Genomic DNA, 19,230 nt, shown 5'->3' on the forward strand with positions numbered 1-19,230 from the left:
GCCCTACAGCAGCCCCGGGGGCGCACTGACCAACCGCCAAGTCCCGCGCACCGCGCTGTCGCATCGCCACGCCGAGCCCGGCGTTCCGCAGGCAGTCACCGGAGGGGCGGGCGGCGCGCGGGGCGGGGCCGGAGGGGCGCGGGCGCGGGGCCTTTAAGGGGACAGGCGGGGCGGGCCGCGGGGGGACGCGGCGGGGCCGACCGGGCACGGGGCGGCCCGGCCCCGCCCCGCCCCCGCCCCGCCCCCAGCCTCCTGGCTGCTCCCGGGCGGCGGGCGGGACGCCGGGGGCGGTGCGCGGGGGAGGAAACGCGCCCGGCCGCGGCCCGGGAGCTGCCCAGACGCCCAAGTCGGGAGCGAAGAGCGCCGCGTCCTCATTTGCTGGGTGTGCGGGCCGGGGGTCCAGTTCCGTGCCTGGCCGTCCAGCGCCCACCCGGCGTTTGCTCCCTTGCTCCGCCCGCCCGCAGCGCCGGTAGCCCGGAGCCGGCCCTGCCGCGCCCCCTCCACGCCCCCCGCGGGCCCCCGCGGCCTCCGGCCGATGTCCTGAGCTCGCTGCCCGCGGGCGCTGCGCCCCGGCCGGGGCTGCCCTGGGAAGCTGGGGCGAGGCGCGCCGGGTATGCGCCATCACCATGTCCCTCCTGGGCTCGTGGTTCGGTGAGGTCCAGTGGCTGGTCCTGGTGTCGCTCTTCGTGGTGGCCCTGGGCACGGTGGGCCTGTACCTGGCGCAGTGGGCGCTGGCCAGGGCGCGCCTCCGGCCCCTGCGGCGCGCGGCGAAGCCTGGCGAGGGCCAGCGCCCCGAGTCGGACGCGCTGCTCTCCTGGATCTTGACGCTGAACAGCTGGCGGAGCCAGTGGCAGGCCGCCTGGGTGACCGCCCTGAACCGGGAGGCCAAACGGAAAGGAGTGAGTTTCTGTGAGGGCGGGTCGCGCTGCGGGGTCGGGGTGCGGCTGATGGCGGGGCGCTGGCTGTCGGGGCAGAACTCTTCCCTGGAGCCTCGCCACAGCCTTGGACCGAAGCGAAGTGAACCTTCCCCGCGGCGGAGCATCCTTGAAAGTTGGTAGAAAGACCCCGCAGAGCCAAGGAGCCCTGATGGGAAATCAGGCGCAGTGGCTGGATTTTATTCACTACCCATTAGGGGTGCCAGACCCTGGGCTCCTCCAGAGGGACTTGCCAGAGGGGTCCATTCCCCTCGAACTCAAAACCCACTCTTCCTGTGTCCCGAGTGGATCCTGGTGCCCAACTGGAGACTTACTACTTTTGCACTTGATAATTGAATAACTGATCCAAATATGCTTCCTTCTATAGAAACGAACCGAAAGGTTTGCATTCCTTGGCATAAAATTGGTGACGGTTCACTGGGGGCCAGACACTTGGCAGACATTGTACTGTGGGCCTCAGGTAGAAGTGTCATCTCTTTGTGTGCTCACAGCTCCTCAGACAGAGGCTTTGCCAACATTTTACAACTGAGGAAACTGAGGCCCGCAGAGATGAAGTGACCTGCCCAAGGTCACAGGGCCCGTGGGTGACAGACCTGGGATTGGAGCCCAGCTACCTCCTACCTCAGCGCCCAGGGGCTCACCACTTAATTCTGTGGCCTCAGCCTCCTGTGGTTTTGTTCTTCCCATGGTTGGTTACTTGGTGGCTTGTTTTTACTTTTAAGGCATCTTAGTTTAATGACAAGCTCCTAGAGTCTATTTCTAGGCGTTCCAGAGGAGAAATGAGGGCTTGGTGGATGGGGAGTACCTCCCAGCCTTTGCTGACCCTTGTTGCTGTCCCGTTCCTGCCCATACTGCTCAGTGCAGAAGCCCAGGGCCATTCCCTTTGGAAATAGTGCGTGCTGCATGTCTGGGCCGATCAGTCTCCAAAATATTCCACTGCGGGCCCTCTGCCTTGACTTTGTGCCCTGGCCTTGACTCACATAGCCATGGATTTAAAGAGCGAAAAACATTTGAGCATAAATACCAAAACTCTAAAGACAATGTTCTGAACTATTGCAAAAGAACCTTTTGAATGAAAAAAGGCTTCAAGGTCAGTTGACTGCCATCTCTCTTGGTTTCTAGAATCTGTGCCTAAGCTGTCCAGAGCTGGACATCTATTCAGGGGAATCCCCCCCTCCCCCATCTCTTGTGGGAGCCCTAAAGCCATGTGACCTCACAGGCGCTAACACAAATTTGTTTCCCCACGAAGCTGCTGCTGTTGACCCCTGATTGAGCTGGTGACACAGGCCTGGGATCTCTTACTGACGTGTCTGTCAGTAAGAGACCTGTCACCCTGCTGTTTGGTGTCATTTTGGGCTGGTGGTGTGAGTGGGCATGAGCTTCGCCCTGTTCTCTGTAAGTCTGAGTGCGTGTTGGGTATTGGCCTGTAGGATCCTTCTGGTTCTAACACTGGGACTCCTGACAGTTTCAGGCACAGAGGCATGACTCCATCTCTAACAGTCCTGCTGAAACCATTCTGCTTCATTTTCTGGGCATTTCTTGGTTGGTTTCAGAGATAGGATTACCTTAGATGTGACGCATCCAGGTTACCCAGTGTGTGGAGTACTGAGGGAGAAAGAGGAAGATCCCAGCTCTGGGACTTGCCTATGGTTGGTCAGAAAGAGCCGAGGTCACTGAAGAAATACCTGAAGGTTCTGCAGGAAAACCTTTCGCCCAAGGCTTTTGATTCTTTGTGTGGGAGCAGGGAGGTCTCTGTGTTAGGGAGCAGAGAGGTGGAGCCTGCTTGCATTTCTCTTTATCTGCTGTTGGCCATGCACTGCAGAGTTTTACACATCAATTTTTCCAGACTCCTGCCTGGAAGTGGCAATACTGTACCGGGTTCAAGCTCGAAGCAGCACTATCTTCTCTGACAGTTAAGCGTAAATGTAGGTTGGGCCTGACGGTGTCAGGGATACGTTGATTCTGAGTGTGGGGTGTTGCTGTGCTTGCTCTGGTGCCTGAAAGTGTTTCTTGATGTGAATTCAAATGGAAGGTTTTGCGGGATGTGGGTAACCTGGCTCCCTAATATGGACTTGTCACACACCCTCCCTGTCCTGGGCCGTCACTAGCGCAGTGCTGGCGACAGCACGGGCAAGCAGGTGTTGGAGTTCATTTGTCCTGATCCTGGCAGCCAGCCCTGCCTAAGTTTCTCTTTGTCTTCCCTCCGACCTGATTCCCACTAATCCCCGATTGGGGCTGACACTCCCAGCTCTGCCCAGAGAGTGACAGCTTAGTGTTGTCCCCCCTCCACCATTGTCTGTCTGCCATGGCCTGGGAGTCCACTTCTTGGCTTGTCCCTGGGGGGCTGGGGGTATACTGGGAGTAATTCAGTCACATCCGGCAGGTCCTGTGTGAGGTGGCTTTCTCCAGTCAGCGGAGACAGTGACCCCTCAGTCAGCTGTACCTCAGCCTAGTATTGTAGGACTGAAAGGAACTCTATGCTCTTCTGGCAGAGCCCCGTTGGGAAGGGAAAGTGAAGCCCCTGAGCTGAAGAAACTGCCGGGTCAGCCTAGACCCTGGGCCGTGTGTCTTCATGACCCACTGTGTCTATAGTCACGTGCCCCTATGGGCTGCAGAGATCCGGTTTCCTTTAAATTGTGGTCTAGCATGAGAGGATGAAACTGTATGGCTCTTCAAGGTGTCTTCCTGAGCAGTGGGGCCAGGCTCTCCTGGGATCTGATGGCTGATCGGTAACTGTGGAGTCTCCCTTGATCCTGGGTGACCAGTGACTGGCGGTGCAGGCTCCGTGTCAGAGGGGCCCCCACCATTACGCCACTTGCACTGGAGGTACCTGGATTGGACAGGACAGTGAGTTGGAGGGACATGAGAGGAAGCCACTGCTGCTCTCCAGCTGGTCAGGCAGATGCCGGGTGTTTGGGGGGCACTGGCGAGCTGCCGGGAGAACTTTGGGAAAATACACATGCACCCCACCACCCCCTCACACACGCAGTAGGTTGGCAGGGGTGCAGGGAGCATGCCCATTTTTACAAGTTCCCCAGATTAGCTGCTCACAAGTGAGGAGCCACTAGATACCCACCTGCTCCTGAGCAGCCGTGTCCGGCAGTAAGAGACCTGTCACCCTGCAGTGCCTTGCCACTCATACAAACACCCACCTCCAGTAGCTCTGGTGGCGGTTCACGTGTGGAGAACGGAAAGACCCCAGAACTGGCTCAGTCGCCAGAATGGGAACTGATGCTTTATTATCTGGAGGCAGCAGCTGAGGTTTGCCTTTTGTGGCCCTGCATTCACAGGGACATCCACCAAGTGGCTTGCAGTGACAGTTGCTCAGCGGTGGTCCACACCTCAGACACCCACCTGGGAAACCCAGTGACCTGCCTGGGGGCTGGACAATGCTTTCCCCCAAGGCTGATGTGGTCTGCACCACTTGTGGGGGCAGATTCTGTGGCATTTGGACCTGTCTAGAAATGGGCCACCCAAAGGTGGCTGGGTCCTGGATTTGGAGGTCCCCAAAGCTGTTTGCTTCTTCAGTCTTTGCCCCAGGGCTTTTTCAGATGAATGTCCTAAATGCAAATGACCAAGCTTGTGGGATACTTAGTAGTCCCCATTAAAAAAAAAAAAAGATGCTGTGTGAACTTAGAACATGTTATTAATAGCTCAGACTTGTATATGAACTTCAGCAATTTAAAAAGTAAACAAAGTGAAAAGACTCAGTTTTCTTATTATATGACGCACTTCCAGTGTTGCTCACAAAAACCCTAAGTCCTCGGCCAGCGCCTGGGCCACACTGCAGGAACTCGGTGGGAATGTGCACATGTGCTTGGGAAAGGGCCTTGGGCCTGCCCCTCCTGGCCCCTCCCAGCCCCTCCGGCCCTTCCCTGTACCCTGCACCGTGACCACCAAGCTGCTGTTATTCTGAGGGCTCTTTCCCGTGTGGGCCTTTCCCACAGGCCTGTTCTTTTGTCCCAGACACAACTTTCTTCCTAATTTAACTTCAGTAAATTTTTCAGGCTTCGAGGTCCCTGGTCCTCCCCAGTAGCGAGGATGCTGCCGCCAGCCCCCAGCAACCCCCACCAGCAGCCTGCCCTTGTCCCCGCACTGGCTCTGGGATTGTGAGCGGAGCCACAGCCCTGTGTCTCCAGGCGCAGATGACAGAGACCAGCATGAGGCGGGCTTGGAGCAGGCAGCAGAGGGGACCTGAGTGACAGGCCCTATTAGAAAAGAGTGGCTATGGGGAGAAACAGCGGTGGTGGGCATCACTTTGCCCCACAGGACACAGACCTGCTATGCTTGGGAGCCTGCCCCACCCAGGAAAAGCAAGCTGTTTAATGTGCTTTGTAAAGAATCAACGTTCAAGGAGTTTTACTGATGACTTTGCAAATTGTCAATAGGCCCTATCCCTGGGCTCCAATTCGGGAGCCCAGTGAGACAGGAATTCAGGGGAAGGAAGAGTGGGTGTAGTGTTAATGTAACTAAACTGCAGCCAAAGCCAGCTTCCACCCCCTTGGTGGGCTGCGAGGAGGGAGGGGACTTGTTCGCAGCTTGGAGGAGCATGTGTTCACTGCTTAGGCTGGGACTCTGTGACCTTTGGCAAATCCTAACCTCTCTGCGCTCCTTGTAGAATAAGGTAACTTTGGGTTCAATCAGAAAACAGAGTCCAGTCTGGATAAGATGAGCTCTGTGTGAGGTTTTTAGCGAACAGAGCCCATATGGCTGCTTTCTTGTAAAGTCTCCCTTTAAAAAAACAAAAACAAAACTTTTTAATTTTTTGCTGCTCTAAGGTTTATGGAAAAGTGGCAAAAATAATACAGAGAGTTCCCATACATTCCTCAGCCAGCCTTACATAACCATAGCACAATGATCAGAACCAAGAAATTAACATTGGCACAACGCCTTTAATTAAACCAAAGCCCTTCCTTGAATGTTGCTGATTTTCCACCGGCATCCTTTTACTGTTCCAGGGTCCCATTCAGGGCCCCCCTGGCATTGAGCTGTGGCTGCTGCTTCGTCTCCTGCAACTGAAACAGCTTCCTAGTATTTGCTTGTGTTTCTTAACCTTGGCAACTCTGAAGAGTATTGATTGTCATTTTACCAAATGTCCCTCCACTTGGTGTTTTTACACGATTGGACTGAGGTCATACAGACTGCAGAGGTGATGTGCTCCTTTTAGCCCACTGTGTCCTGGGGTTTGTTATGTCCCTGGAACCTGCTGCTGGGACATTGGCCTTGATACCCCTGATCAAGGTGGTTTTTCTTTTATCTTATGCCTCTTCAGCCATTCCCTCTGTAGTTAACAGATATCTTGGGGAGATACTTTGACACAGTACATACAACTTTTCTTAACTCAAAGCTCTGCTCGCTGGTTTGCCTCCATTTGTGTATCTAGTCTGCAACAGTGATTTCTGTGCAGTTTGCTTAATGATGATTTTATTTTCCTCTCTACTTCTACCTACATTTATTCATTGGAATTCTCCTACAAGGAGTAGCTGCTACTTGCCTCCATCTATATAGTTAGTTGATTATTTACATCAGTATGGACTCAAGGATATTTATTGAGTGAGTTATAATCCAGTACTATCACTGTTGGTATTGTTGCTGAATTGCCCTCATTTTGGCCACTGGGAGCATCTATTCTGACGGTAGCCTCTTGTGTTCAATTGATACATATGGAATCCACACACACATACCTATACACACACATATGTGTGTGTGTGTATTAGTACTTCCTTACTTTATAGTTCCGCAAAATGTTTGTTCTAGACTCATCTTGAATCCCCTTCTTCCAGCCCTGGAAGCAACCTTGGTTGCTTTCATTGGAGAGATATTTAGAAACCAGGATCTGGGCATCAGTATGCTCGCTGTTGGTGGGGTCTCTGCTTCTTTTAGTGGACAAAGCTAGGCAATATGAGTGTGTATGCTACCACACTGAAATGCACCTGTCTAGAGTTCTGTATCTGTCTGTATCTTAAAGCCGTGACTTTATATGACACCCTGAATTCCAGATCAACAGCAGAGAGAGCACCATGGTCTCCCCTTTCATATTTTTGACTTCCTTCTCCACAAGTGAGGCATCTGGTACTGTCTGTAATGTGTGTCCTTACTTGGTCGCTTCTGGTCTACACAGTGGTTTCTGAATTGCTTACCTGTGCCCTGTGAGAAACACATTTGCTGACCAGTTGGCCATGTGTTTGCAGTCAGGATGTTGTTTGCACAGGTTCTTAGTTTCGGTCTAGTTTCCAGTCCCTTCAGGGTGGCTATGCTGTTTATTGGTAACCCAGGCCCATTTGTTAGGGCTTGTGTTCCGTCTGGGGCTCCTTCCACATCCTGACTAGAGAAGGACCCATCTTTACCCAGTGATGCGGGATGCCCCTTTGTTGTGTACTCGGGTCTGTCCTGGACTTCCTGTGCTAATGCACTGGTCTGTGCATTCACGTGCCATACCACACAGTTTGAATGCTGGAGGTTCTGTGTGCTGTGTGACTGTCCTGCAAGGCCGCTTGTCCTCATGGCTTTCCTTTTAGCATGTTTTCCTGGAGATCCTTGCATGTTGTTTTTCCATGTGGATGTAAAGTCTGGCTTTAGTCTGAGCTGGGTGGGGTCTGGAGTGGGGGCTGTCCGCACACTGACAGAGGGCACGGGTGTGTGGCTGTGTGCTCCGTGCACTGCACACTTTCTGAGACTTCGGTTAGGCATTGAAGAGGGAGAGGGATTCTGTGTCCTTATTTTAACTCAGTAATTTATTTCTTTTGTGAGACCATCCCTTGGCATGAAATTTCCCAGCAGAATCTTTTCAGGGTTTTTAATTGAAAAAGTGCCTAGGTGAGAGGTATAAATTGCACAGGCAGCAGCCAGGCTGCTTAAGGCAACATGTATCTTTGGGCTGCTGGAGAAGGTGCACTGTTTCAGCTGGAGGAAGCAGCTCAACAACTCCTGCCCTTTGACTGGCCCTGGGCTCTGTCTGGGTGCTGTACATCAGCCAGCCCATCAGCTTATGGAGCAATGTCATCACCGGGCTCATGGCGTGCCCCTAGCTAGCAGGTCACACCCAGGCAACCTCAGCCATGGAGAATGTCAGCAGAACAGCTCCGGAACCATGATTTCATCAGTCTTGAGAAATAGATTTAATTCTCCCTTGATGATTTTTATGGGGTGAGATAGATGTTCCTAAAACATCTAAGGTGACATTAGAAGCACGTAAATGACAGTGTTCTGTGCCTTTAGATGTTCTCTTCATCTTTGGGGATTCTTCAGAAATGGCCTCATGACCTCTTCATTGCTTGCTCATTTGTCCTGTGCTTGTCAAGGGGGACTTCCGTGTCATTCTGTACCTTTTTCATTCTCCCACCCTTGGTCATGCCCAGCAGTTGGACCAGCTCACCATAATGCTGTCTCTGAAACATATGAGATAATGATGGGAAGCTGTGGGGTTGAATTTTTTATTAACCACCCTATCAGAACATGCTTGACTATGGTGTCTTTTCTGCAGCATGTCAGGAAGGATCCATGAGGAGCTTCATTCCAGGCTCCTCTGTGGGCCTAAGTGGCCTCGCAAGAGAACTTATTTTAAAAGGCCAAGTCTTGGTCGGCAATCCAAGCCCAGACTTTTCTTTTATAAAATATCAGTCTTCTTGCCTTGTGGTCATAATTTAATTGCACGTCTCTCACTTGGAGATTTGTGATTGCTAGAACCAAAACTCACTAGGCTGACCAGCCATGGAGGAGTTTCCTGGAGGGCTCGGGGCAAAGGCAGAGTTGAACCAGGAGACTTTGGAGGCCAGGAGCCCGGCAGCTGCAGGGGCTGTGAAGTGGAGGCTCAGAAACATCTCCCTGCAGTTTTAGGCCACCTCATCTCCAGCCAAGGAATCTCAAATTCTAAGGAAAGGCGGCCGGCCTCTGGGGGTACTGCCCACCACCACTCAGGTGGTAGGTGAGGGAACGGGGCACATTATGTCCAGTGCCAGCATGTAGAGCAGGGAGATATGATGCTCTAAAGTCAGAGAGCAGATGTGCCCCAGAAGAGGGGTGATGAGCCCATGCACCTGCTGTGCTTGGTGGGACATGTCCGCACCGCAGCCCCTGAGTGCAGCATGAGGCAGCTGCCTCCAGGGCCGCGTGTCTGTCCTGACATTGTAAACAAGAACACTCATGCCCCCTTACCGTCTGTGTGGCAGCATCTTTAGTTTTGTCCCAGTGTTTCTTGTTTCCTCTCCTCATTCCACAAGTGGACCTGTGCCAGGCACCATCCACCGTGAGCTGGTTCACGTAGGTACGCTCCTAGCCTTGGCCATTGCTGCTACTAGGAGCATAGAATTAACTTAGGGGAGTTGTATAATTTTTTAAAAAGTGGGAGCAAGCCTATGCATGCGTCTCCTCATCATGCTTTTCTTTCATTCCAGGGCCCACTGCTCCTGTCCTTCGAGGAGGACCCGCGGCAGCAGCCCCTGGAGCTGGCCGTGCGGCAGGTCTCCAGCAAGGCCAGGGCGGCCTGGGAGAAGGTGAGCTGCGGGCATGGTCGCCTGCAGTGGACCTTTCCTTGCCAAGGAAGCAAATTTAAAGCTGGGGTGGGGAAGTATGTTTTGTTTTAGGATTATTAAAAATGCAGAAACAAACAAAACGTCCGGTCCATCCGCTGATGAGTGGCTGTGTAAAATGTGGTGTGTCCACATAATGGATATTATCTGACCTTAAAAAGGAATGAAATTCCGGTGCATCTGTAAAAAATCCTGCCCACCAGTGGGAGTGCGCCCTGTCAGGAGCTGCCTGGCTCCGGGGAAATGGGGAATAGGACAGCCCGGGTGCCTAGAGCCTGTTGCCCATGGTGCCTTGCTGACACCATGCTAAGTGAAAGAAGCCAGGAAAAAAGGCCACATATGATTCCATTATATTAAATATAAATTATATCAATATCCAGAATAGATAAATCATTAGAGACAGAAGTAGATTAGTGGCTGCCAGGGCCTGGGTGTGGATAGTGTTTGAGGGGACGGAGGGTGGCAGCTAGTGGTACAGTCTCTGAGGTGACAGAGGTGTTCTAGAGTGGTAGTGATTGTACAACTTTGAAATATATCACAAAACCAAGTAATGGTACAGTTTAAATGGGTGAGTTATATGGTATGTGAATTCTGTCTCAATAAAATTCTTCTCTCTGTATGTGTACACATAAGTATTCAACATGATGTCTATTTAGCTTGAGTCATTTAGATGTTATGTGGAGTTCATTTTGCAGTTGCTAGCAGTTCACAGGCTGAAATTATTTATGAGAGTGGTCAAATAACCATAAATAACTTTAAAGATTTTTTTTTAATGAAAAGTATCTGTAAAAAATCCTAAGAAAGTTTCTTAAATATAAGGCCCACCCTTGTATCAATCTATGTTTTATTATCGAGTTAAAATGCATATGATTCGCACTTGGGAAAGGACACCTGTGTGACCCTAGGTCGAGAAGGAGAGCATTTTGCCAGCCCTGGAAACCCACCCGGGTGACCCCTCCTGTCTGAGCTAGAGCATTGCTTGTGCATTTAAAATGTTTATCGTTTTGTACGTATGACTTTACAACCAGTTTTCTCTTTATAGAATGTGGTGATGTTGAGATTCACCCAGGTTGATTGATGTAGCTCTAGTTTATCTGCTTTAACTACAGGTTGGGATTCTGGAGAGACCAGGCTGCTTTCTGCATCTCCTACTGGTGGATTTTTAGGTTGCTTTCTCTCTCTGTTACCTGCAGTGAACTTGCATGTTCACTGTCTCCTCACTCTGCCCACCCAAGCATGGGATCATCTCCAGGGTGGGTGTGGAATTGCTATGGTGTAGGTACGCCCCCTTCAGCTGGTACAGGCATTCCAGAATTGGGCCAGAGTGCTGGCAGCACAGGGAGCTCTCTGTCCCCATCTCCTTGCCGATGCTGGAGCCACGCAGCTATATAATTCCTGTAACAAGTTGGGGGAAGTCTCTAGGAAGTGGCGGCCAGAGGGCAGAATGCTGAGGCCAGCACAGTGCATGTGAGCAGACAGTCTGTGCCGGAGCTTACAGGCTGGGGGCTGGGGCATGGAGCGCTGCAGGCCTGACTGCCTCCCCGCCACCTGTGCAGCCAGAGCCCTCTCTCTTCCTGATAAGGAGGGGTGAAGTCCCTTTGTGTTCAGTACTTTCCTGAAAGAATTCCAATCAAGAGAAGTACCAAGGGTTCAGGGTTGGCCCAGAGGTATAGAGGAGGGAGCAGAGATGTGGACATAGCACTAGAATTTTTAAAGGTCTTGATATATCATGCCAGAAAGTATCTTTAGAAAGTGATTAAATTGTCTTTGTTTTAATATAATTAAAGGAATAGTGCATGCTCGTTAAAAAGCTGAAAGCAGTATAGAAGTATGTGAAGTTGAAAAAAAAAATTTGCTGCTCCCCCAGATGGGACTGCCGCCCACCCCCACGCCCCACAGTGTGCTCCCAGAAGCTTTTCCTGTACCTCAGACAAGTGGAACTGTGCACACAGAATCTTGCTTTGTTTTACAAATTCTTCCTTCTTGACTTTTATGTTCTCCTGGCTAAATAAGGACTTGTCTTTGCCTTGTCATGGTGGCGTCGGGCAAGCTGGCCAACTTGTCTGGGACAGGTCCCCCTACCCCCACCAGGCCTCTGAGCCTGGTGGGAAAGTGAGTCTGGAGGTCAAATGTCACAGAAATACTCAGCAGCCCAGGTGCCTGCCCACCAGTGGGAGTGCCCCCTGTCAGGACACCCTGGGTGCCCAGATCCTGTACATGGCACAGCCTTCTCCACTCTTGGCACAACCAAGTGTCTTGGTTGACATAGCACATTTCCCTTTTGCAAAGGAATCAAGCCAAGTTAATCAGAATTTCTCTGCGGTATGTGCCCGGTGGCAGGTTCCCTGGCACCCCTGTGTTAAATGGAAGTGAGGACACACTGAGGCCCCTCTTTCCTGTTGCCTCAGGAGCTGGTGGTCTTGAGTATACTGGCAGGACAGTGGTGTCCTAGGATCTACTCCTCCCAGCCCCTGGGCTCCAGACTTAACACGGAATCCTATGTTAAGGTGGTCATGTGTTCGTTCTCTCTGCCTGTTTGAGAAGGAAGAAACTAACAGATCTTGGCCCCACAAACAGAAGTTATAAAAGAAATACAATGTGTGATCTCCAAGTCATTACCCCTCCCCTGTCTAAGTGCACTGCACTGCGTCAGGCCTTGTCTTTCTCATCTAACAGCCCTGACAGGGGACACATGGATGGCACTGGAGCTAATGATGGGGCCACATCCAGCCTGGACCAGGGGGTTAGTGTGCAGTCCTGTCTTTGACCAGATGCAAATCCCGTCTGGGCCACCTGTACTTATGACCAACTGGCTATGAATTCAGGGGTTCCCACCCATCCTCAGGTTTGATAATTTGTTAGAACAGTCACAGAATTCAGGAAAACAGTTTTTTTTACTACTACCAGTTTATAATCAAGGTTACAATTCAGGAACAGCCAAGTGGAAGAGATGCATGGGGCAGGTATGCCGGGAAGGGCACAGAGCTTTCCTGGCCTCTTGGAGTGCAACCCCTCCTGGCAGGTCCTCATGGGGACTAACCCAGAAGCTCTTCAAACTCCATTGCTCAGGGGTTTCTATGGAGGTTTCGTTATAGAATGTTAGATAGCAAAATTCACCTGAGTAAATCTAAAGATCTAATGGACTTTACTAATTGATTTATCATTGAGCAGCATCCCATCTAGCAAGTAGAAGGGAGCTCCATTGAGCTGCAGAGAAGGAAAGGTTTTTTTAAAGTAGAGAGGGAGTTGAAAAAGGAAATTTATGAGCAGAGAATCCATTGTTTGTGCAAGGACATTCTCCTAAAGGGAATGGAAGGGGTCTATCAGTAAATTTCCTAGTGTAGTGCTGATCAGGAAATTCCATGACGACTGGTTAAAGGTCATGTTGCTGGTTGTGGGGGTTGCTGAACCTATCATTAGGTTAGGTAGTAAGGCTTGGTTTGCTGACAGAGGGCCATTAACATGAGTGACTCCATCTTTGGGCCTGTAGTTGGTTTTCTCTTTAACAACAGGCACGATTGATTAAGTTGCTGGCCCTGGTGATTGACCAGAGGTTGGGGATGGGGCTGAAAATTCCAACCTCTAATCTTGTCTTGGTTTTGCGGATAACCAGCCCCCATCCTGAAGCTATCTAGGGGCCCTGGCCACCAGTCATCTCCTTAGCAAACTCTTATCACTGCAGACTCCAAGGGTTTTAGTATCTGCGTGCTAGGAACTAGGGACAAAGACCAAATATCAGGCTGTCACGAGGAGCAAACCAGGCAGATGTTGTGGCATTTTCCTAAGGGAATTTCCAGGACTGGGGAGACTGTGCTTGCCAGGCAGGGTTTCTTTCCTGGTGCTTGGAAGAGTCCCAGTCACCAGGGCTATTGTGCACAGGCACCCGGACATCCCCAGTGGGGCTCTCTGTCCCAAAGGCAGCCGTCACCTTTAAACTCTTCTCCGGGGCCGTCTCTGCCTTCTCTTCCAGGCTCAGCACCGCTGAGCACATTAATTTCTCCCAGACTGTGATTATTTTACATCAGAGTAACAAGTTTCTACCTACATTCTTTTTCCTCACGTCCAGGGGGAGAGGTTTGCTCCAGAATGTGAAATTCAGAAGAAGAAAACCTTTATTTCTGGATTGCAGGTGGCCTGAGAGCCAGTTCTTCCTCTACAGGATGTAACAATCACCCTTCCATGGCACAGCCGTGGGTTCTAAAGGTCCATGCTCCAATCCGAGGAGGCATGAGGTCTATAAAGGTGAATTCAATGAACGTGAATCAGGGCTTGGCGGTGCAGTGATGGGCACTGACTGAGAAAGCCACACGTTTCCTTTAGGAAGCATGGTTAAGTGTCTCTGAATGTAACACTTGGAAAGCAAGCTGGTGCCCTTGAGCTCTGCACTTCATGCTGGAGCAGTCTTTGGAGACAGTGAGTGACCTTGGCTTTCTTGGCCTGAGGCCAGGTGTCCTGTGAAAGGCATTAATTACCTCTGTTTTCAGTGCCATTTGTAAATAAATAGAGGCTTCTAATGGTACAGGATCCAGTGTAGGTTTGAGTTTAAATCTGGGTAATGACCCACCCAGCCTGGAGAAAGGGCCAGCTGAGAAGCCCCAGACACAGGCTGGCTCTGGGCTGGTTGGGCGCTTCAGTCTCCCTGAACTGTAGGTTCTTTGTGCGTAAGCTGTGACTCCCTCCCTGGAGCGGAAAGAATGAGGGAACAGCCTGTGTGTGCCCTGCAAGGTGCCTGCGCATTATAGCTCCTGAGGCTACAGGGTATGGAGAGCCCTGGGCACCCCTCTGCCCCACAAATATGCCCATTGGACAGAGTAGGAAACCGAGGCAGGCAGGTCAGGTCCCTTGGCCAAGGCGATGGAGAGCTACTGTGTGGTAGCAGCCAGGGCCTCCAGAAGTGAGCTCGTCAGGGTGGTGGCTATGGTTTGTTACACTTTCACTATGATTTCACTTAGGCTCCTGCCCCACGCCTTCTGTGAAAGGCACGGCGGAGGAGAACTGAAAGGTGCTAACCAGCCTTTGGTTCTGTAAAACCAGAGCGGCAGTCAGCACTCGGGCAACTGCAGGGAATTTCCCTGGGTCTCACTGCGCACTGTGAGGGCACTGGCCTGCTGTGTGCCTGTGGACTTCCTGTCTGTTACGCATTTGTGTACTGAAACGTGTGAGGGCCTCTGGGGTCCCCTCTGCACTCTCCAGGCCTCGGCGGAACCCTCAGTTTGCAGGGCAGCGTCCTGGGCAGTACGTGTTTGTCTCTACCTGCAGACAGCAGCTCTGTTGACCTTTTTTTTGTTGTTGTTATGTGTGACATGGAATTCCAGGTACCCCATTAACCTAGTATTTATGCTGATATGCTAGCAGGTTGTGAAATTGTATTGAACTGGGCTCTTTCCAAGGGCAGGTGTGGAGATTCCTCATTTGGACACCCCACCCCTGAGGCCTAGTGTGGAGTCATTCCCGAATGATAGCAGTGCCTCCAGGGAGAGCCACCTATTTGTTTGGGTCATGGTGCATGGAGCCCTGGACTGAGTCAGCCCGGGTAAGAGCCCGACTTCGCCTGGACACAGCAGGGGCCAGGCTGGGTTTTGTTGGTGTGTTGGAATGCAGAGTGGTGGCGTGGGGGCTGTGTGACAGTGACCTGACCCAGGCGGGGAGCACTACCCGCCAGCTTGGAGAAGACCCCATTCCCTCCTGCCTTCATTTAAAGGAAATGTCTTGTATGTTTCTTCTAATACATCCAGTTGGCGGAAGAGAACGTGTTGACAAACAGATTTCCAATCTAAGGAAGGCCCCTGTGAGACCACATTGTGTAGTAGCACTACCCCTGGGCCCTGTAAGGTTACTGAAAAGCCTTGCTGTCATTCTGAACAGTCCCAACAAGAGAAGGGATGGCGTGCTGCGGGGCTGGGGTGTTGAAGCCCTTGGTCGAGGCGCGCCCCTCGAGCAGGACCATGCTGGGCCTCTGGTATGAGGCACTGCCCCTCAAGCAGGACCACGCTGAGCCTCTGCTGGTGTCCTGGGTTCTGCTGCTGGCATCTTTGCACATTGTTCCTCTGGTTTCAGAGAGTGACACAGCTCCAGCCGCATATTGTGAACAAGCAGGATGTTAGGATGAACTGAATAGATGTTCTGATAAGTTACCGCTCGTGGGCTTTACTTTTACAACTGCGTTTCTCTTCCAGGTAGGATTACTATTCGATAGCAGAACTGCTGTCTCCAGATGCTCACAGAGGCCGGGCTAGGTTGCGGCTCTGGGGCCTCTGACGGGCGCAGGGGCTTTGCTTCCACTTCCTGTGGAGCTCTTTCTGCAGGATGCTTTGTGATGTGGTTACAGCAGAAGACACTCAGGGACATCATCCTTTCAGATGCGTTTTCGCGGCTGTGCTCCCAGTTCTTCTGGAGACAAGAGTAATTAAATTATTTGCAGTTCTCCAGAGTGTTCTCAGAACAGCTGAGGCTGTACAAGCCGCTTCCCTGAAGGAACCGGGGAGGGGCCTTGAGGATCGCAGAACCTGAGGCTCCTTCGGTGGCTGGCAACAGCCGAACTTGGACCGTAGGCCTGGAGTGCTTTGGCCCCGCATCTAAAGAAAGGAATACGCTTTTGAGATAAGACCTATTTGCACAGGTGTGTGGTCTCGAAGCTGGAGAGAGCACACAAAAACAGGGACTGAGGCCCCTCCATGTCGCCGGTCCAGGTATGATGAGACGCACTCATGTTCACATCTGGTGGTGCTAATTCCATTGGCTGCCTTCCCTCTCCACCCCGGGGTAGACCAGGGACACTCGGCCCCTCTGCCTGTCAGCCCAGGTGTGCCTTTGGCTCAGGGGCTCTACCTTTGGGACCTTCACCACAGGAAGCCCACCCTCCAGAAAAACACCCTCTTAGGCAGAGGGGAAGGCGCTTTATCTGGATGTAGCCTGTTCAGCCTCCTATGGCATAATTTTGAAATGGTTTATGTAACTGAGGGGTACTGTGCTTGCTTTGGAAAAACATCTCAGGAATAAAGCTGGGGGTCCGAGTCCTGCCCTGGGGCTGTGGCTTCCCTTCTGTTCTCCGAGTTACACCGTAGATAAGAGATTGTTTCTTTTTAGCGTTGAGAGTCCAGTGTTACTGCCAGACAGCTTCAGAGGGAGGGCAAGCAGGAAGGGTTTAGCAGGCAGATTTAAACAGCTCCATGTAACTGGGTGACTCTGAGGAGCTCAGTTGGATCCTCATAGAGAGTTAATGCTCCAGGTGGGGAGTTTCTACGGTCATGATCAGGGTCTGCTCCTGTTCATCTATATTCAAGTCCATGTCAAACCTGCACCCTCTGGCCATTTAGGAAGGGCAGCTGGCTGAAGGGGTACGCTTAACCTTGCTTCAGGGATCCTGCCTCCTGTTGCTCCGCGAGGGACAGCAAAGGCCTCGCCCCTGTTTGCTGGGGTTAAGAGAATTTAATTCCCATTGTGGGTAACACCTTAATGCACCGAAAGAAGATTACTTATTTGTAAAACCTTTCTCTTTTGTTCTTGCCCATTTGACAAATGGGACATTATTATTCTCAGGGTGGCAGGGGCAGAGGCTGACCTAGAAAAGGCTTTGGCCCTGATCATTGTCCCTCCAAGGGGATGCATGGGGTCAGGAGTGGCATTGTGTGGTGGCTATACTGAAATGTTGCAGCAGGTTCAGACTGTTTTAATCAGCTTTTCCAGCTGTACACGACAGGGAGGTCAGGGCTGATCTGTGCAGTGGGTTTTATTTCGAGGGTCCAGGGGTAGGAGGCTGGTGCGGGGGTCTCTGAAAGGGTGTTTGGACCTGTGACTACTCCATTTTTAGTGATGGCACTCTGTTGATGTGACTTGAAGAGTAATTGTGACCTTGGGAGTCTTGGCCCAGAAGTTTCAAAGTCTTAATACATCTTCATTTGTTTGCTTATTTGTTTATTTAATCCAGTGCTTGGGCCATTTGCATACCAAGGAATGGAGTTGTGGGAAAGCTTTTGTGGAACTGGATGCAAAGGGCAAGCAGATTCTTTCTTGCTTGTCAAGGCACTAATGAAACTGCCAGTTTTCTTGCTAGAATTCTAATTAGCTTAGTATAGAGAGAAGGTTCCAGTCATTGGTAGTATAGGAGTAAACCAGTGATTGTTTTTTTTTTACTTTAACCGGTAAGAAGGTTTGGGCAATGGAGAGAAAGGACAGCGAATTGTCTCTGCACCAGGTCACTGGGGTCACTGCGTGTGTTAACTCATCTGGCATTAAAATAAGTTCCTTCCAAACAGGATTGTTTATAGAGCATTTATTTTTAAAATGAATAGATGACATTTCTTAAACAAACATTTTTTGTTCCAACCTTTTGTGAATCCCAGAGATGCAGAAACATGATGAAGATCTGTCACGGACCCATGTAAATCACGAATCAGTCTTCTAAGAGCAGCCTTATAAGAAAGGGTGGAAGTTAAGTTTGGTGCAATCTTTTGCTGGTAGTGAGCAAAGGCATGATTTTCTTTTTCAGTTCTGTGCCGTCAAGGTTGCCCCTTCCCGGGGGCCCCTTGTACAGGTTTTTGCTGGAGGGGGCAGGTAGGCCCTGAGTGGGGGGACCTGGGCCCAGGGCAGCAGGGTGTGGGGAGGAGGGAGTTAGCCAGGCGTGAGAAAGGGACAAGGCAGACCGTCCCATCCCAAACTGTCGAATAGCAGCCCTGACTGAGGAATTGTTTTGATTATCTTTCCACATGATATATTAGATTCTAATAAATCCACCATAGAATTAAATAATTTTTTTCTTCCTTCCTGTGTGACAGCCTCCCATGTGGGGTCAGCAGGTCCCCTGGGAATGTGGGGCTCCATCCTGCCTTACTGTCATCTCAGCCTTCTGATGACTTGACCTTGGCCAGACACGTGGGCCGTCTGCTGGGTCCCCTCGCGCCTCCCCACCACCCCTCCTCCCAGTCTGCATGCACCTGGCACCTGGCCCCAGAGTCATCCCTCACTGGGCTGGCTTGGCATTCCGCCAGGAGGGTGGGTGACCCCTATGAAGGGCTTGACCCCGATCTGGTCTCTAGAGGGATTCTATAGGTATTTCTTTGTGGAGAAACAGCTGTCACAGTCATCCCTCTACAGTGCTCTGAGATTCATCCCGGGAGATGGTCTGCCTTATTCTCGAGGGAATGACCTGTCTTTGCCTTGTAGGCCCCTAAATGAGCTCATTCTGTGATCCTAGTTTTGTTAAGGCTGCCTAATTTTGTAACTGTTTAATACTGCATATGTTCTTTGAATTTTCCCCATGTCTTTGAAAACCACAATAGGTTAAAAATTATAGAAACAATTTGTTGTGTTGTGGGTATACTTTAGAATTTTTTGCCATGTCATATCTAAAACTTATTTTCTGTTAAGTCTCATTTTCAGTGAGAAAAGATGGTTAGTGGCTTTTATTCCCTATGAATGTGGACATGCCTGGGGAATTTAAAATCAGCTGGTTGGAGAAATTGAACACTTTCTGAGTTTCTGAGCTTCTGAGAAATCCATCAGGAGGGAAAAGATGTGAAATACAGTTTCTAGTTTTCAAACTACTACATATAGAAAAGACGTGAGTCTGGGTATTTATCCCAGTTTGAAACTCTGAAATTTTGTCTCTGCTGATTCGTAAAGTACAGTCTTGTCCCTCATCCAGGTGGTGTCTTGTCACGTGGTGGGCGACGCCATCCAGTTCCTGGTCAGCGCGGGGCCTGCATCGGCCGTGGACGCCAGGCGCCAGCTGCATGTTGCGCGGCTCTCGCCAGTACATTTACAGGTAC

General features: G+C 51.1%; 1 protein-coding gene across 1 annotated transcript in view; it reads left to right on the forward strand.

The window, feature by feature from the left end:
* Positions 1-314: 314 nt before the first annotated feature.
* Positions 315-19,230, forward strand: part of C2CD2 (C2 calcium dependent domain containing 2) — a 50,087-nt gene continuing 31,171 nt past the window's right edge. The window contains exons 1-3 of the mRNA XM_037014759.2: positions 315-899; positions 9,329-9,427; positions 19,107-19,226. Of these exons, the coding sequence (XP_036870654.2) occupies positions 627-899; positions 9,329-9,427; positions 19,107-19,226 (492 nt within the window). The 5' untranslated portion in view covers positions 315-626. The remainder of the gene's footprint in view (positions 900-9,328; positions 9,428-19,106; positions 19,227-19,230) is intronic.

This window comes from Manis javanica, chromosome 3 (genome assembly GCF_040802235.1).
Source record: "Manis javanica isolate MJ-LG chromosome 3, MJ_LKY, whole genome shotgun sequence".
Taxonomy (NCBI): Eukaryota; Metazoa; Chordata; class Mammalia; order Pholidota; family Manidae; genus Manis; species Manis javanica.